This window comes from Dipodomys spectabilis, unplaced genomic scaffold (genome assembly GCF_019054845.1).
Source record: "Dipodomys spectabilis isolate Male_0828 unplaced genomic scaffold, ASM1905484v1 ptg000173l, whole genome shotgun sequence".
In the NCBI taxonomy this organism is placed as follows: domain Eukaryota; kingdom Metazoa; phylum Chordata; class Mammalia; order Rodentia; family Heteromyidae; genus Dipodomys; species Dipodomys spectabilis.
In genome coordinates this window covers 7,348,556-7,363,242 of record NW_024870850.1, presented here as the reverse complement: position 1 = coordinate 7,363,242, position 14,687 = coordinate 7,348,556, and the positions used below count along the sequence as shown (strand labels likewise).

The following is a 14,687-nucleotide window of genomic DNA, read 5'->3' as shown; positions in this document are numbered from 1 at the left end:
TCAGAGCTTATCTGATGTTTTTGTCCTCTCTTGGGGAGCTTTTTCTCTTCTTACAAATGATTCTATTTCTCCATCCATTAATATTAAGGATTCTTAGGGACTGGGATGACAAGTCTCTGCTTGGCCAATTGTGTACTCTGTATTTTTGGATTTCAATAAGAAATAATGACCAATAAGCAATCTATTGCTGCAGCTGCTCATTTGGACAACTGTAGGTATTTTGGTGCACTCGCATTTCTTCCCTAAAAATACATTCATAGATTTCTGTTGGAAACTGCAACAAATTAACATACTGCTCTCAAATTCTTAAAGAAAGAAGAGAGAGAATGAGAGATTTTCCAGTAAAATACACTCAGTTATATAGCAAAATAGAAAATATGTGAACAGAAGTATTCAGCTAGGTCAGAGAATGGACTTGAGTTACAATAATGAAAGCATGGAAATGTTCAACAACGTAATTTCCTATACTAGTAGCTTAGCAAAATAGTGATATTGAAGCAGTGATATAGGGTAGGTAGGAAGAATAATTGAGACAGGAAAGAGAAAGGAAAAAACACAGTAGATAATATACTCGTTAGGAAGTACAATAGTATAAAAGACAGATTACACTGGAGGAATCATAAAATATCCAAGTTAGAATGCAAATTTTGGAGGTCTTGTTGGGAATGTGCTTTGTCTCTAACCTAACCAGAGAAATGAATAAGAGTAACTTGTTTGTTCAAAGAAGTCCTCACATTAAACTGAGATATAATACAGATTGCTCTCAGAGCCTCTAAACATTCTAGGCAACATCTATGTTTATCTTAATGTTTGTTTCTTCCAGAAACTGATCTCTCCCTGAACTGGGAGAAAGAATTTCTCTCAGGTCTTATCAGGATGATGTAGCACTTGGGGGCAAAGATGCAGCCTAGGAGACCTGCACTGGAGGCCAAAATGGAGAAGACCTCCACGGCCACCATGGCCTTCCCCTTGGTGCTGTGGTAGACAGGCAGGAAGGTGAGCCACACACTGCAGAACACCAGCATGCTGAAGGTCAGGAACTTGGCCTCATTGAAGGTGTCAGGCAGGTTTCTGGCCAGAAAAGCCATAATGAAGCTGGCCAGGGCCAGAGAGCCAAGGTATCCCAGGACACAGTAGAAGGCAGTGAGAGAGCCCATGTTGCACAGGATGGTGATGTATCCATGTTCTGATTGTGCATCATTGTCCACAAAGGGAGGAGAGATTCGCAGCCAGAGGCCACAGAGGGTCACCTGGATGAGAGTGCAGATCGGAATGAGGAGGTTAGGAAGCCAGAAGAGCAGCCACTGCCTCGTGCTTCTCCCTGGAGCAGTGAGCGTGAAGGCCAGAACCACAGTGATGGTCTTGGCCAGGACCGTGGAGACAGCCACCGTGAAGACCACTGCGAATGTGGTGTGCTGCAGGATGCAGGAGGCTGTGTGGGGACGGCCAAGGAAGAGTAAGGTGCAGAGGAAGCAGCAGATGAGGGAGACGAGCAGGATGTAGCTGAGGGCCCAGTTATTGGCCTTGACAATGGGGGTGTCTTGGTGCTTGATAAACACCCCAAGAATTGCAGCTGTTAGTGCAGAGCAGCAAAGAGCTGTGCAAGCCAAGGCCATACCCAAGGGGTCTTCATAAGCCAGGAAGCCCTCAGTTTTTCTCAGGCAGTGATTTCTCTGGATGTTGGCAAACTGATGACCTGTACACCTGACACACTGCTCCATGTCTGGTGAGGTGTGAGAATCACTATTAGTTTGTGTTCAGTATTTGTCTTTCCTCTCAACCCCCTTGATTCAAGTAGCTAGCTCATTTTCCCTGATTCACCAGTTGACCTGTATTGAGTTCAGTACCAATAGAGTAACTCTCTATATCAAAATGCTTTCACATCAAATCTCTTTCTCACATTTCTTCTTCTTTTACTCCTCCCTTTCCGTTTTTATGTTTTTCTTTTCTTTTCTTTTCTTTCTTTCTTTCTTTCTTTCTTTCTTTCTTTCTTTCTTTCTTTCTTTCTTTCTTTCTTTCTTTCTTTCTTTCTTCCTTTCTTTCTTTCTTTCTTTCTTTCTTTTGCTCCTTCCTTCCTTCCTTCCTTTCTTCTCTCCCTCCATCCCTCACTCCCTCCCTCCTTCCCTTCTTCCTTCTCTAGTCCCTTCCTTCTTCCATCTGTCTGTCTTTTCCTCCACTGCTTGAATTCAGGCCATGGGACATTTTCCAGAGTATTCATGCTCAAAACTACCACTCTACCACTTGATACACAGCTCCAATTCCAGCTTTTTGGGTGCTTAATGGTGAGAAAGAATCTAACTGAGTTTCCTGTACATCATTATATCGAAGCTTCCTCCTCAAATCTCAACTGCCTAAATCGCTTGGATTACAGATGTAATATATAATTTTCAACATTATGTGCTGCATTCTTGACAGGTCATACCACTCTGGCTCTCTGCTACTCATTCAAGACACAATGGAGAATAGAGAATCAGCCAAACCACTTCACTTTGTACAAGAGGGTCTAATCCAAACCTCAATCTCCTCATTACACCAAACACAAACTTCTTGAGCATTTGATCTGTGTCAAGAACAGTGCTCCTCCACTGATATGATAAGGTCTGGGAAAGATCAGCTGGAGGAGGGAGAAGAGAAATGAAATGGAGATGATAAACTACTTCTGAATCTTTTATATTTGAAGAATTGCTAGTCAGTCTAGTGCCAGTGTGAGACATGGAGTGATCATAACTAAGCCCCTTGAATTATTAGTGCATGCTAAATAGAAAATAAAATTTAATTAGAAATGAGCAGCAACAGGCACTCAGAAATGAAAGGCTGTGTTAGGTCCAAAATTCCATGATGATTTGCTTATCATTTCAACGATCAAGAACTGCTCCTTGATATTTTCTTTTTTTCAGTGTTTAACTCTTATTTTCTCCATTTCTCCCTTGTTAATTAAATATGTTTTTATTGCAAAGATACTGTACAATGTGGTTACAGTTACATGATTAAGGTAATGAGTACTTTTCCTATCGAGCATTGTTCCCCCTTTTTGTTTTTTTGTTTTTTATTGTAAAAATACTGTACAGAGTAGGTACTGTTACATGAGTAAGGTAACGTGTACATTTCCTATCTAGCATTGTTGCCTCCTTGTTTGTTTTTCCCTTACCATCCCTTCCTTGTCCACCTCCCCAAGTACTCCCCCGACAATGCCAAAGTTGTAAAGTTCTGTTTCAATATAGTGTCTTGTACATCTCCTGGTTAAAGTGGGTCAACCTGTATCCCTATTTAAGCAGTTTGTTTTTTCCTTGCCTTTCCTAAATTAGGAAAATGTATATACAAGATAACAGGGGTTATACCATGGGGATGGAACATACCAAAGAGACAAAAAAATCACATGGTCATTATGAATACATTAAAAAAGAAAGAAAAAACCTCTTGTGTTCCTATCTTGGCGTTCATTTCGCTTAACATCAACTTATATGGTCATAAGTACATAGCTTTTGACCTAATGGAAACCATGGGTAAACATTTTATTTAAATATAAAAAATACGATTGAGGAGAGGGGAACATGGGTATTCTCAAGATGAAGCTTGTAATAGATTAGAAAATACAATCAGAGATGTAATGGAGGGGCAGTGATTGTTTCTTCTAAGGGAAGTATGGTTAACGGTAGCCCTGGAACTCTGCGTGAAGGTGCATGTGTGTTCTTGCCATGTTACTGTAGCTCACTCCACTGGATTGCATGGACTGAAGATTAGGAAGCAGAGATGGGGATTTTAACTAACAGACTCACCTGTCACATTAGAAATCTCATTCTCTGGGCAAGGAGTGCAATCAAAGCAACAGGTAGCATTTCCCTCCAGAAAGACCTTCCTGAATCCAGGACCACAGCTCTCACTGCACACAGACTGAGGAGTCTGAGAATATTCAGATGAAAGTTAGTGACCATTTTTTCTTTTACCTGACATCTGAGATACTCAAGTGATTTAGGGGAAATGATAATCAAAACATAATATTTATATGCATACAACAAATTAATTTACTGAACCTTCTTACAGTTTCATCTGACATGAGCTGAAGAATATGTGGGGCCTGAACACCCAGCACTCTTACTATCGGGAAGACATGGAGCCTTGAAGTGATGGATGTTAATTCTAGGAAATTAGGAAATGGGAGTTAATCCTGCAGCCTATTCTTGAATTCAGGTGATCTGTTTACAGATGAATAAGAGCATGAGAGGAAAATCACTCAGAGAAATTTCAAACCCACACTCTAAAGCATGGCTAATTGCTTTGGAGGTGCTGCTGTATCCAGGGCCATTCACATCTCTCTTGGATTCCTAGCTGTCATGAAGTGGGTGAATTTTTCTGGCAGATGCTCCTTTCATTACATCCTGTCTCACTAGACTAAGAAGCAACTATCTATACAACCGTACTCTGAAATCTCCAGGCAGAAGCAAAGCAAGCCCTTGTGCCTTCTCATTTGATTCCCTCAGATATTTTGTCACAGTGCTGGAATGATGATTCACAGGTGTCATTTAACTTTTATGATATTCACGATGCAAACATAGAACAATAGAACAACATATTGGTCATGGTATGTTCCCCTGTTCCGTCCATGAATTTGTTAGTAAGAAAGTTCCAGAAACAGAAAGTTGTGAAATGTACACCACTGAGCCATTTTTTATTGAACAAACTTTAAAACAGTATAAGCTTATTGCTCATTTATACATAGATCATGCCATTATGGTTAGAAACGACTGACCCTGAGGGAGAAATAAGGATGTGGTGACATTTTCTACAAGCATTGTGATCATAACCTGGCTTAGGGAATTGTAAGCTCTTTCTACAACTACTTCCTAATAACAATACATTTTTTTAAAGGAGAGAGTAACAAAAGTAGAAATGACACACCTTGGTAATTCCTATGGGCCACTCTATCAGATTTTCAAACAAAACCAGTTGTTGACCATGTGGCCTAGATGGAGAAAACTTGCCAACTTTCACCTTTTGTCCCAGACCTTCTGGAAAATTCCAAAAGCTCTTAATGTCATACTCTGCCTCCAATTTCCTTTCCTCATTCAAAACCACTTGGTCTCCAACAGGATTGGTAAATTGGATCTTCTTCAAAAAGGGATGCAGCTAAAAGGGACACATTACAGTATGGTGAAGTGCTTCCCAGTGTTATCACAGAACCCCAGAACAATGGTTGACTCTTCTTTCCCATCTCCTGATTCACACATACCACAGGAATCCAACCAACTATATCAAATGCAGGCCCACAGCAGAATAAAGTGTTACCAAGTTCTAAAACCTGGGTTTCCAGGATGGGATGCAGAAACTCAATTTCAAGAGAATGAAACTGCAGCCATATCCAGCCAAATAATGAATTATCACATGATAGACGTCAACAGACTCTCTAAATTGCATGCCAATCACTTATTTTGTGATTCTGAACGGAGAATCAGTCTGAAATATGGGTAAATAATAAACTAAGTAGAATCATAGAATATTTTTGACAACTATGAAAGATTACCTTAAGCAAGACTTAGTTCAGTGTGTGTGTGTGTGTGTGTGTGTGTGTGTGTGTCTGTCTGTCTGTCTGTCTGTGTGTGTGTGTGTCTGTGTCTGTGTCTGTGTGTGTATGCCTTCCCTGTGGTGCGACCTCACAGCTTAGGCACTCCACTATTTTTTTTTCTGTTTTTTTCAAAGTAATCATTCTGTCCATTGAGCTACAGCTTCCCCTTTGTCTTTTTGGTGGTAAATTGTAGTCATGAGTGAGCCACATGTGTGAGCCACTTGTGTCTAGGTAATATTAGGTTTCCAAGAACTAGTCACCCTTAGAGAAGATCCTCACTAGCCATACAACGGACAAGGGTCTCATATCTAAAATATACTTGGAAATCAAAAAATTAAATGTCCCAACAACAAATCCTCAAAGAAACAACTGCCCAATAAATAAGTGGGCTAAAGACTTAAAGAGAAGCTTCTCTGAAGAGGAAAGAAGGATGGCCAATAGACACATGAAGAAATGCTCAACCTCCTTATCCCTAAAAGAAATGCAAATCAAAACAAAGTTGAGATACAACCTCACTCCAATTAAAATGGCTAAAATCAAGAACCTAATAACAACAAATGCTGGAGGAGATGTGGACAGAAGGGAACCTTACTGTATTGTTGGTGGGAGTGTAAACATGTTCAACTGCACATAGAGTTCCCCTTTGACCGAGCAATCCCACTTTTTGGCATTAACCCAAATGTTTACAAACAAGACCACACTAAACTAGTAGCACGATTATGTTTATTGCAGCATTATTTACTATAGCTAAGATGTGGAACCAACCCATATGCCCCTCAATAGAAGAATGGATTAAAAAAATTGGTTTATATACAAAATGGAACTCTATGCCTCCATCAGAAAGAATGACATTGCCCAATTTGTTAGGAAATGGAAAGGCTTGGAAAAAATTTTATTAAGTGAAGTAAGCCAGGCTGAAAGAAACATAGGTCCCATGGTTTCTCTTATTAGCAGTATCTAGTATATGTCTGAGTCAAGCAGGAAAGGTCAGGTAAGGTGATGTTAGGGAAATGAACCCTAAGATACGTATTCAAATGTTTTATCTTTAATGCGATTATTTCTAACACATTTATAAGATTATTTCCTGGTTGTTTTGTATGTCCCTCCCCGACAGTATAACCCCTGCTTTCACTGTATTTGATGTCAGAATAATTTGTGGAGGGGAAGGGGAAAAACAATCGTTTAAATAGGGATACAGGTGGACCCATTGCAACAATGAGATGTACAAGTCGTTATGTCGAAAACAAACTTCACAGCTTTGATTTGGAGGGGGTGGAGGGAGGATAGGATAGGGAGGATGGGAGGGGGTGGCCGATGGGAAGGGATGGGAAGGGGAAACAAAGTAGGAGGCTACAATTCTTGGTAAGAAATGTATTCATTATCTTGCCCATGTTATTGTAATCCCTCTGTACAGTATTTTCACAATAAGAAACGAACTAGTCACCCTTAATCTGTTATTTTAAAAAGGCACAAGGAGAATTTGAATATATTCTATTGAAAATGGGACAGCTTTTTCCAAACATAGTGAGGATGGGGACAGAAGACACAGCACTACCTTGTCACGGATGCAGCATTATTTAAGAACATTGTCTTCACAGCTCTACCATCACTTCATGGGGAGCACAACAGACTTTCTTATATTTGCCAAAATGGTGCCAGATAACATAGTTGCATCTGCTATGAAAGCTTATATAGAAGTTCTGCATGCCTAGAGTAGGTCACCCAAAAGCAAAGCCATTACCTGTGAAGAGAGAAATGCCCTGGGTTGTCCATTGTACACTATTGGCTCTTCCATGTAATGAAGAAACATCTGGTGGAGGGCATGGGCCACAGCATACACAGCATTGTAGATGTTGTAACTCTCATCTGACATGGTCATGTCAAAAATGTGCTTCAGCAACCAATGCAGTGTGGCATTGTATGAACAGTGCCCCAAGTCTCTGCAGTCAGACTTAATCAGTAGGCTATAAACAGACTGAATCCATGACCTGGGAAGGGAGTTATTTGCTGAGTTCTTGGAAAAGGCCTCTGTCAGAATAAAGTTGGTGAACCTAGCAGTGTTTCTATGATGGTGAGAGAAGATAAGAGGTGCATGGAAAGAGTCAATCAGAAAATGTCTTTTAGCAATAGTCACATCATCATAGGGTGAGTTCATGACCCAGACTTTGCCTGTAATTAAAAAGTGCCTAAATTTAAGAATGAAGCCTAGTAGAAATTTACTGTCCGCATAAATGATAATCACATTGGTTGATAAGTCCATTAGCTGGCGCTGCATCGATAGATCATTTGAGAAATCTGATAGGACACTGTAAGTGATCATGTTCTCAAAGGCAAAGCAGACTCTACTCTTGCCCATCTCTTCCCTCAATTCTGAGAGGAACCACATTCCATAGTTTTCTTCGGTGATGAATAGTCCCACCCAGTTCCAGCTGAAATGAAGCATCAAGGAGACCATGGCCAGGGCTAGACCTGAGTCCTTGGCAGCCATCTGATAGACAGTACCAAACTTTCCATGGTCACTCAGGAGAGGATCAAAAGAGTCAAAGGTGAACTACAGGGAACAAATGGAAACAACATGAGGAAGAGGATGGTCATAGGCAAATCTCAGTCCTGATGTGAACAACAAAAGAAGTGGTAGTACAGTGGTGGGAACCAAAGTTAGGTTATCCCATTTGCAAAGTTATCTCCCATGTTCTGAACTCTTTGTAGACATGTACAGATAAGGCTCAGAGTTGTGGGTCATCCTTTACTCTCTGAACACCCCTTCTTTTATTTGCAGCAATGAAAATGTGTATGTCCCACCCACTTTTGGAGGCTTCTCCCTGTGAGATTATGCATTTGGAAGGGTTTGTGATACCACCTCCTCTTCAGCCTGTTGAGGACAGAGTCATTGTGGATATGGCTTCACATCTGCCCACCATCCCAGCCTCACCTGTGGAAGTTTGTAGAGGTCTAGCAGTGTCCCTATTGGGAAGAATGTGCTTGAGATTCCTGTGAGTGCCGCTATAGCTTTGCTGTCTCTTCTGCAGGTGTAATTAGGGATGTTTTTATTGTTCCCAGACAGCCAAGTGAGTGGATCCTTTAACAGATCAGTACCTGAGTAATGTACAGTATAGATCTCAAACCCCAGAGTCATGTTGGGTAGCAGATGGGGATTCTTGTTGATTTCCTCCACAGCCAGCAGCAGGGTGAGAAGCAATTGGTATTTCTTTAAGTTGATCCTGCACAGAAATCACACAATTTGGGTAGGTATACAAGTATTACAAATGATTAACTGCAAATCTCATGACTTTGTTGAATCAAATGTCGATTTCTACACACAGTAATATGTATAGATCCAACGGGATGGCATTCTAATTTGAGTCTAAGAAAAGTTCTTAGAAATCAGACAGTTCCTGAACAGGCTTTGATCAGCATACATGAGATGACTATTCTTCTGAGATTGCAGAGAGAGAGAGGGTGGGGGGAGTGAGCCAGCTGGCTTTTCCTCTCTGCCCTGTATGGATATGTGAAAAACACTGGTGTCTGCTGTGACATAGGAGCAGGCTCAGCTCACATCCCAAATCATTTAGTACCTTAAATTAGCTGTGCATATGGAAAATCTTTTGAGAAACACAATTCCAATTGGGAGTAGATTGTCCACCTGCGTTCCACCAGTATGAGCAGAGAGGCAGGGCCTGCTGTGTTAGGAGTAAATTGGAAAGCAGGCTGCTTTGTGTCTGTGCTCGCTTGCCACACATTTGCCAATGGTGCTTCCTTCTGCAAAGAAGTGAATCTTGCCTTGTGAGGAAATTAAAGAAATCACAGAAGTACAAAATTCATTTGATGTGGTAGAGGCACACTAAGCTGACTGAGAGAATGTCATCATTCATGGGGATTCCCCAGAAGCAGAGCAAGATGGCAGCTCAGGAAGCTAGAACATGAAGATTGCCTCATGCAACAAAGAGGAGATGAGAGTCAGGGTGTGTGGACTGGAAGATACTTCTCTAGTAGAACAAACAACAGAAAAGGATGTGTGAGAAAAGGAGGAAGAAGCCATCTCCATGTTTCTCCCCATTACCAGCATTAGTTGCTCATTATGGGCAGAAACCCTATGACATTGCAGGGAGGGAGAGAATTAAAGTTAAATCTCAGCACCATCCCCGTACACTGAGACCAGTGCTGGGGTTGTGCTTATAGTTTCTATTCTTGGGTCCAGACCATAAATTGTGCCTCTGGAACTGGTTTAGGACAGAGAAGGAAGACACTGCCACAACCTCCCTCCTCCAATCTTGTGAACTACAGCAGGTATGGGATACAACCTTCTAGTGAGCAGGTCAGAAGATTGGGTCAGAGTTTTTCTTAGAACCCTTTGTCAGGCATGTCATGATTGGACCAATAATCCAGAATAGAGACACTGTTTGGTGCTAACACCACAGCTGACATTAGAATCTTTCAGGAGGTTTTGGAAGGTCGCTGAGGCAGAACCAAATACCATTTCCATCAGTTTCCACCATGGGTGGAATAGGCTGACACCTGTCTTCTTGATTAGCTTTGTGAAGCCACTGTGTCTATGTGACTCTGTTGTCATCTGGCTCAGTCCAGTCTCATTGCACAGTGAATAATTTCAGGGACCACTGCCCTAGAAGGACAGTGCTCAAGATGGCACCAGCCAGAAACTGAAGTCTCTCTAGTAATCCAGTGTGCATTGGTCTACAGCAGCATAAGCTAGAGTGTGGCTTTAGTTTATCCACATGACAGTTTAGGCTTTGGGGATGCTAGATAGACTGAGCAGATGGTGCTGTTCACAAAGATGGTCCTCTGGCTTTTTGTTGTTGTTGTTGTTGCTTGTGGGTCTTGAACTCTAGGCCTGGGATCTGACTTCAGCTTAAGACTAGCTCTCTAGCACTTGAGGCACAGCGCCACTTCTGGCTTTCCTTTGTTTTACTGGAGATAAAAGTCTCACAGACATTTCTGCCTGGGCTGGCATTGAACCCCGGTCCTCAGATCTCAGCCTCCTAAGTAGCTAGAATTCTAGGCGTAAGCTACCCGTGCCCAGCTTGTGGCTTCCTTTATAAACCTTACCATGCTGCTGTAGCATTGCATGGTTTTCCATCCCAATTATAATAGGTAAGACAGGGAGTAAGATGGTGATATGGTCCCACAGCTTACAGTGGTCTAGATACTAGCACTAGAACTGTGCCATGACCATATAGCCAGGACAGCCTCTGGCAGACTCTGTAATCACCTCAATACCTGAGAAAGTCATCTACCACCAGACAATCTGAAGTATATATTAGCTATCACTAATCTTGTATGGTTGTGGGCATCTTGGCTCATGAGCACACCTCTACCACATTCAACCTGAGTCAATCTTAGTACTCACCCTGCACTGTGTTGGTCTTGATCACAGTAGACTGAGCATGCTGTACTCAGGCAGGATAGACTAAGGAAAATGAGGCCTGGTTAATGCATTCCAAGAATTCAAAAACTCAAGCTTAAAGCTTGTCCATCTACTTCCCTTAAGATTAAGGGAATGAAGTCATTTAGGGGAAAATGGAGTAGAATAGATTAGTAAAAAATGAGGTATGTGAAGCTCACAGCAAACAGAGAGCTATTCATCCATCTACATATCTTAAGATTAAGGGACCAAAGTCATTGAGCACAAAAAGGAGCTGGATAAAATAAGGAAAAAAATGAGTCCTAGAGAAGGCAACTCAGAAACATGTGATTTAGAAACACAGGGCTAGTATCTTTACTTCAAAGAGAGGCAACAGGTTGCATTGCTTCCTGAGAGATGCATTTCTCATCATATGAATTAACAGTTGTCTTCTAAGGCAAATGCCTTCCTCCCAAAATGCTCCCCTAAAACATATGCAACTTCCTACGCCAAATATAGACAAGAGCACACCTTCCTTCACTCAAGGATAATCATCTAGAAAGAATGGCCAAAACATACAGAAACTCAGAAAGTGTAACACCAGGAGTGATTAGTGCAAAGATGACAGACCTATGTTTGTGTATCTTTGAAGTCAGACCTCCTGCCTTTACCATCTGAATACCCCTGGCAGCCCAAGAGCTGTGTCTCTCCTCAGTTAGAGTGTGTCTTTGCCTTTCTGTTTACTGTTTGTCTACCTGCTTGTTTCTTTACTTCCTTACTGAAGAAAGCTCTGCCACATTTTCTTCTTGTTGTGACTTGTCTAGAATTTCTTCTTCTGCGATCAGAGTCCAGGATCCCAAGTGAAGAGTCCCTACTTTTAGAGGGAAACTTCATTAACCTTCATCTGTTTTGGTGACCCTGCTGTTTGGTATTCCAGGTGTAATAGAGTTCTGGGGGCCACAGCTGTGTCTAACGACTATTCCAGCACACAGATCTTGCTATTACTAGGCAGAATCCATGCACAAGGCCATTCCCTGTGGATGAGGCATATGGGCCCTCTGTGCACCCAGGAGAAGGCATATTTGGACCCATGACTCATCGGGGTTCTCGTGAGGATTTTAGAACCACAGAGTATTTGTCACCAAAATTGCTTTTGGTTTTCTCTGGTACTGAAGTGGTTTATTGCCTTACAGCTGACTTCTCACAGTCCCTGCACTCCCTCTAGTGGTAACATTGTGGAAGTCACTAGAGACCCAGGAACACTGAAGCCTGCCTGGAACTTCTGGAAAGACAAGCACAAAGCCAGACCAGTCAGACTGGTATAATTCAGAGACATTTCAAAGGCCAGATGGTATCACATGCCAATATGAATTAAGAATGTTTCAGAACGATGAGTTCTCCTAGCATTCAATATAATCATTTTAGGGAAATTCCCATAGAGAGAATCTCAACTCTCATGGATGTTTGTTGATGTCATTGTGTGCAATGTAATTGAGGCTTGACATCTAGAATGTCAGTAATACTAAATATGAATTGGGAACTGGTGGCGGCTGCAATTATAACTACTAAGGAGGATGATATAGGAGAATTATGTTTTGTAGTCACTTTGGGCAGGAATGTCTGTGACACATTTTATGTGCAAGCAACTCTACAGAAACTGTTACAGAGCTGTAGGTCAATTGGTAGAGTGGCAGCCATGACAGAAAAAAACGCCAAGGGACAGCCATCAGGACTTGAGATGATGCCTGAGTACCAGAGTGTGTGTGAACATGCACACACACACACACACACACACACACACACACAGCTCAATTAGAGAATGGACAGAGAAGAGGATAGCTCTGACATCTCCCACCTCCCATGGGGGTACGTTTCTAATGCTGGGTTTACACATGAGCCCCATCTTTCTCACTCAATTCCTCACCACATTAATTTGGCTTCAGTATTTCTCATAAATCTCTCATGGAATAAAGTATTCCTCTCCTGAACAAACCCCATACAGGGTGTTTCCACACAACTTCTCTGAGAAGATTCATTCATGACTTCCCTAGTTTACAGAGAATTCTGTAGATCTGAAAGTAGTGAGCTCACCTGGGTCAAATGCATGAATGAAAGTGTGTATAAAACATATGAAAAAGCTAGGCACCTTTGCTCACCCATGTTATCCTATCTACTCAGGAGGCTGAGATCTGAGGTTCAGGGTTCAAAGCCAGTGAGGGCAGAAGAGGCCATGAAATTCTTATCACCAATAAACCACTAGAAAATTGGAAATGGCACTGTGGCGCCAGCAATCTAGCACTTGTCTTAAGCTGAATAGCACAGGGACAACATCCAAGCCCAGAGCTCAAGACCCATTAATGACAATATATATGAAAAAAAAACATTCAAATCTAGTTTAGGAAGTTATGAGCAGGGAAAAATAAATAAGCCTGGAAACATGTTGGAGCACAAGGAATGGAAACAGAGTTTCTGGGAATGACATAGGAGACAGGCCAAGACATGGATAGCAGGACAGAAGCTTATTTACATTAGTTAAGGGGAAAAAAATCAAATGTGTCATGCATCTCTAATTACTGAACTGTCCAGCAGCTCCCCATTCCCACAGCTTTGCTGACATGAAATAACCCCAGAAGCAGAAAGTGCATGTCTATCCTAAGAAACATTGCCCTGAAGAAGGTGCAAACATTGGTCCTGTTTTGAAAAGTATAAAGAACAGAATGGATTGAAGATTCCCTGGCCTTTGTCCTATGGATGGGGACATTGCACTTTAGTGTCTTTGTATGGACACTTGGTCACCCTAGTGACCCTGAGTATCAGTGATGAGTGGAGGAGTCACAGTGATGGTGGTGTGGTCGGGATATCTCTGGAAAGAGGAGTCGAGTGAAAGACAGACAGAAACTCTGTACCCTTGGAAGAAAGAAAATATTCATTGGGAACACCTGAGATGAAGTAGAGCTGTTGTAGTGAGGGCAGTGTAGAAGATGCAGAGCACATCAATGATTGTGTCCAAACTTCCCCCACATCTGACTGTAACACAAAGAGAAAATTCAAAATTTAAGAAAATCCATGAAATCACTTACTGAATGTTCTGTTGCTGCAGGGTAGGGTCATTCATGCCTTGAACGACCAATTCCCAAGAATAGAGGGAGTAAAATCCAGCAATGACCACATCTCCCCTGCTGCATGCCACAGATTTCTCTGTGCAAATGCGTCTGCCATCTTCAGAGAAAATGTTCAGGAGAGGATGCTGGAGGAGAATCTGTGTCAGAGCCACAGGGAACATTGCTGCTACTTGGACATGGAGCTGTGATTCTGGATGCAGACTGTGCCTGCAGCGTCAGGTGGGTGTCTAAATGGATCTTCAGTTTTTGTGGCTCCTTGGTGCCTGGATGGCCTCAATTGTCCTAGAGGAATACAGAGCCCGTTCTGCCCTCTGGCTCTGCATCTGGGGCCCAGCTTTAAGGTCAAAACAGAAGTTAGAAAACATGTGTACCATCTTCCTCTCCACACCCTCAGGACCACGATTTCATCCAAGACTGTAGATAATGAAACTCCAGGGATGGATTCCTCTCTTGTTGAGTTGTTCACAAACTTGTGCGAAAGCAAAAAGTTGAACAGAAAAAAGTACAACCAATCAAGGGTCACTAGGGATGATGGGAATGGATGACAGGAGTGGATGCCATGTGAAGATCAAATGATCATAGAGCGCCATGGCCAGCAATGGCCCAGTCAGAGATATTGGAGCACCATCAAAGATGAGGATGGGCA

At 42.0% G+C, this 14,687-nt stretch overlaps 1 protein-coding gene across 1 annotated transcript; it reads right to left on the bottom strand.

The window, feature by feature from the left end:
- Positions 1–803: 803 nt before the first annotated feature.
- LOC122119584 (vomeronasal type-2 receptor 116-like) lies at positions 804–14,202 on the bottom strand. Its single transcript, XM_042693598.1, has 6 exons — positions 14,000–14,202; positions 8,493–8,781; positions 7,302–8,111; positions 4,897–5,124; positions 3,777–3,900; positions 804–1,723 (listed from the first exon to the last, which is right to left on the bottom strand). The coding sequence occupies exons 1-6, from the start codon at positions 14,200–14,202 to the stop codon at positions 804–806; spliced, it is 2,574 nt and encodes an 857-aa protein (XP_042549532.1).
- Positions 14,203–14,687: the final 485 nt, after the last annotated feature.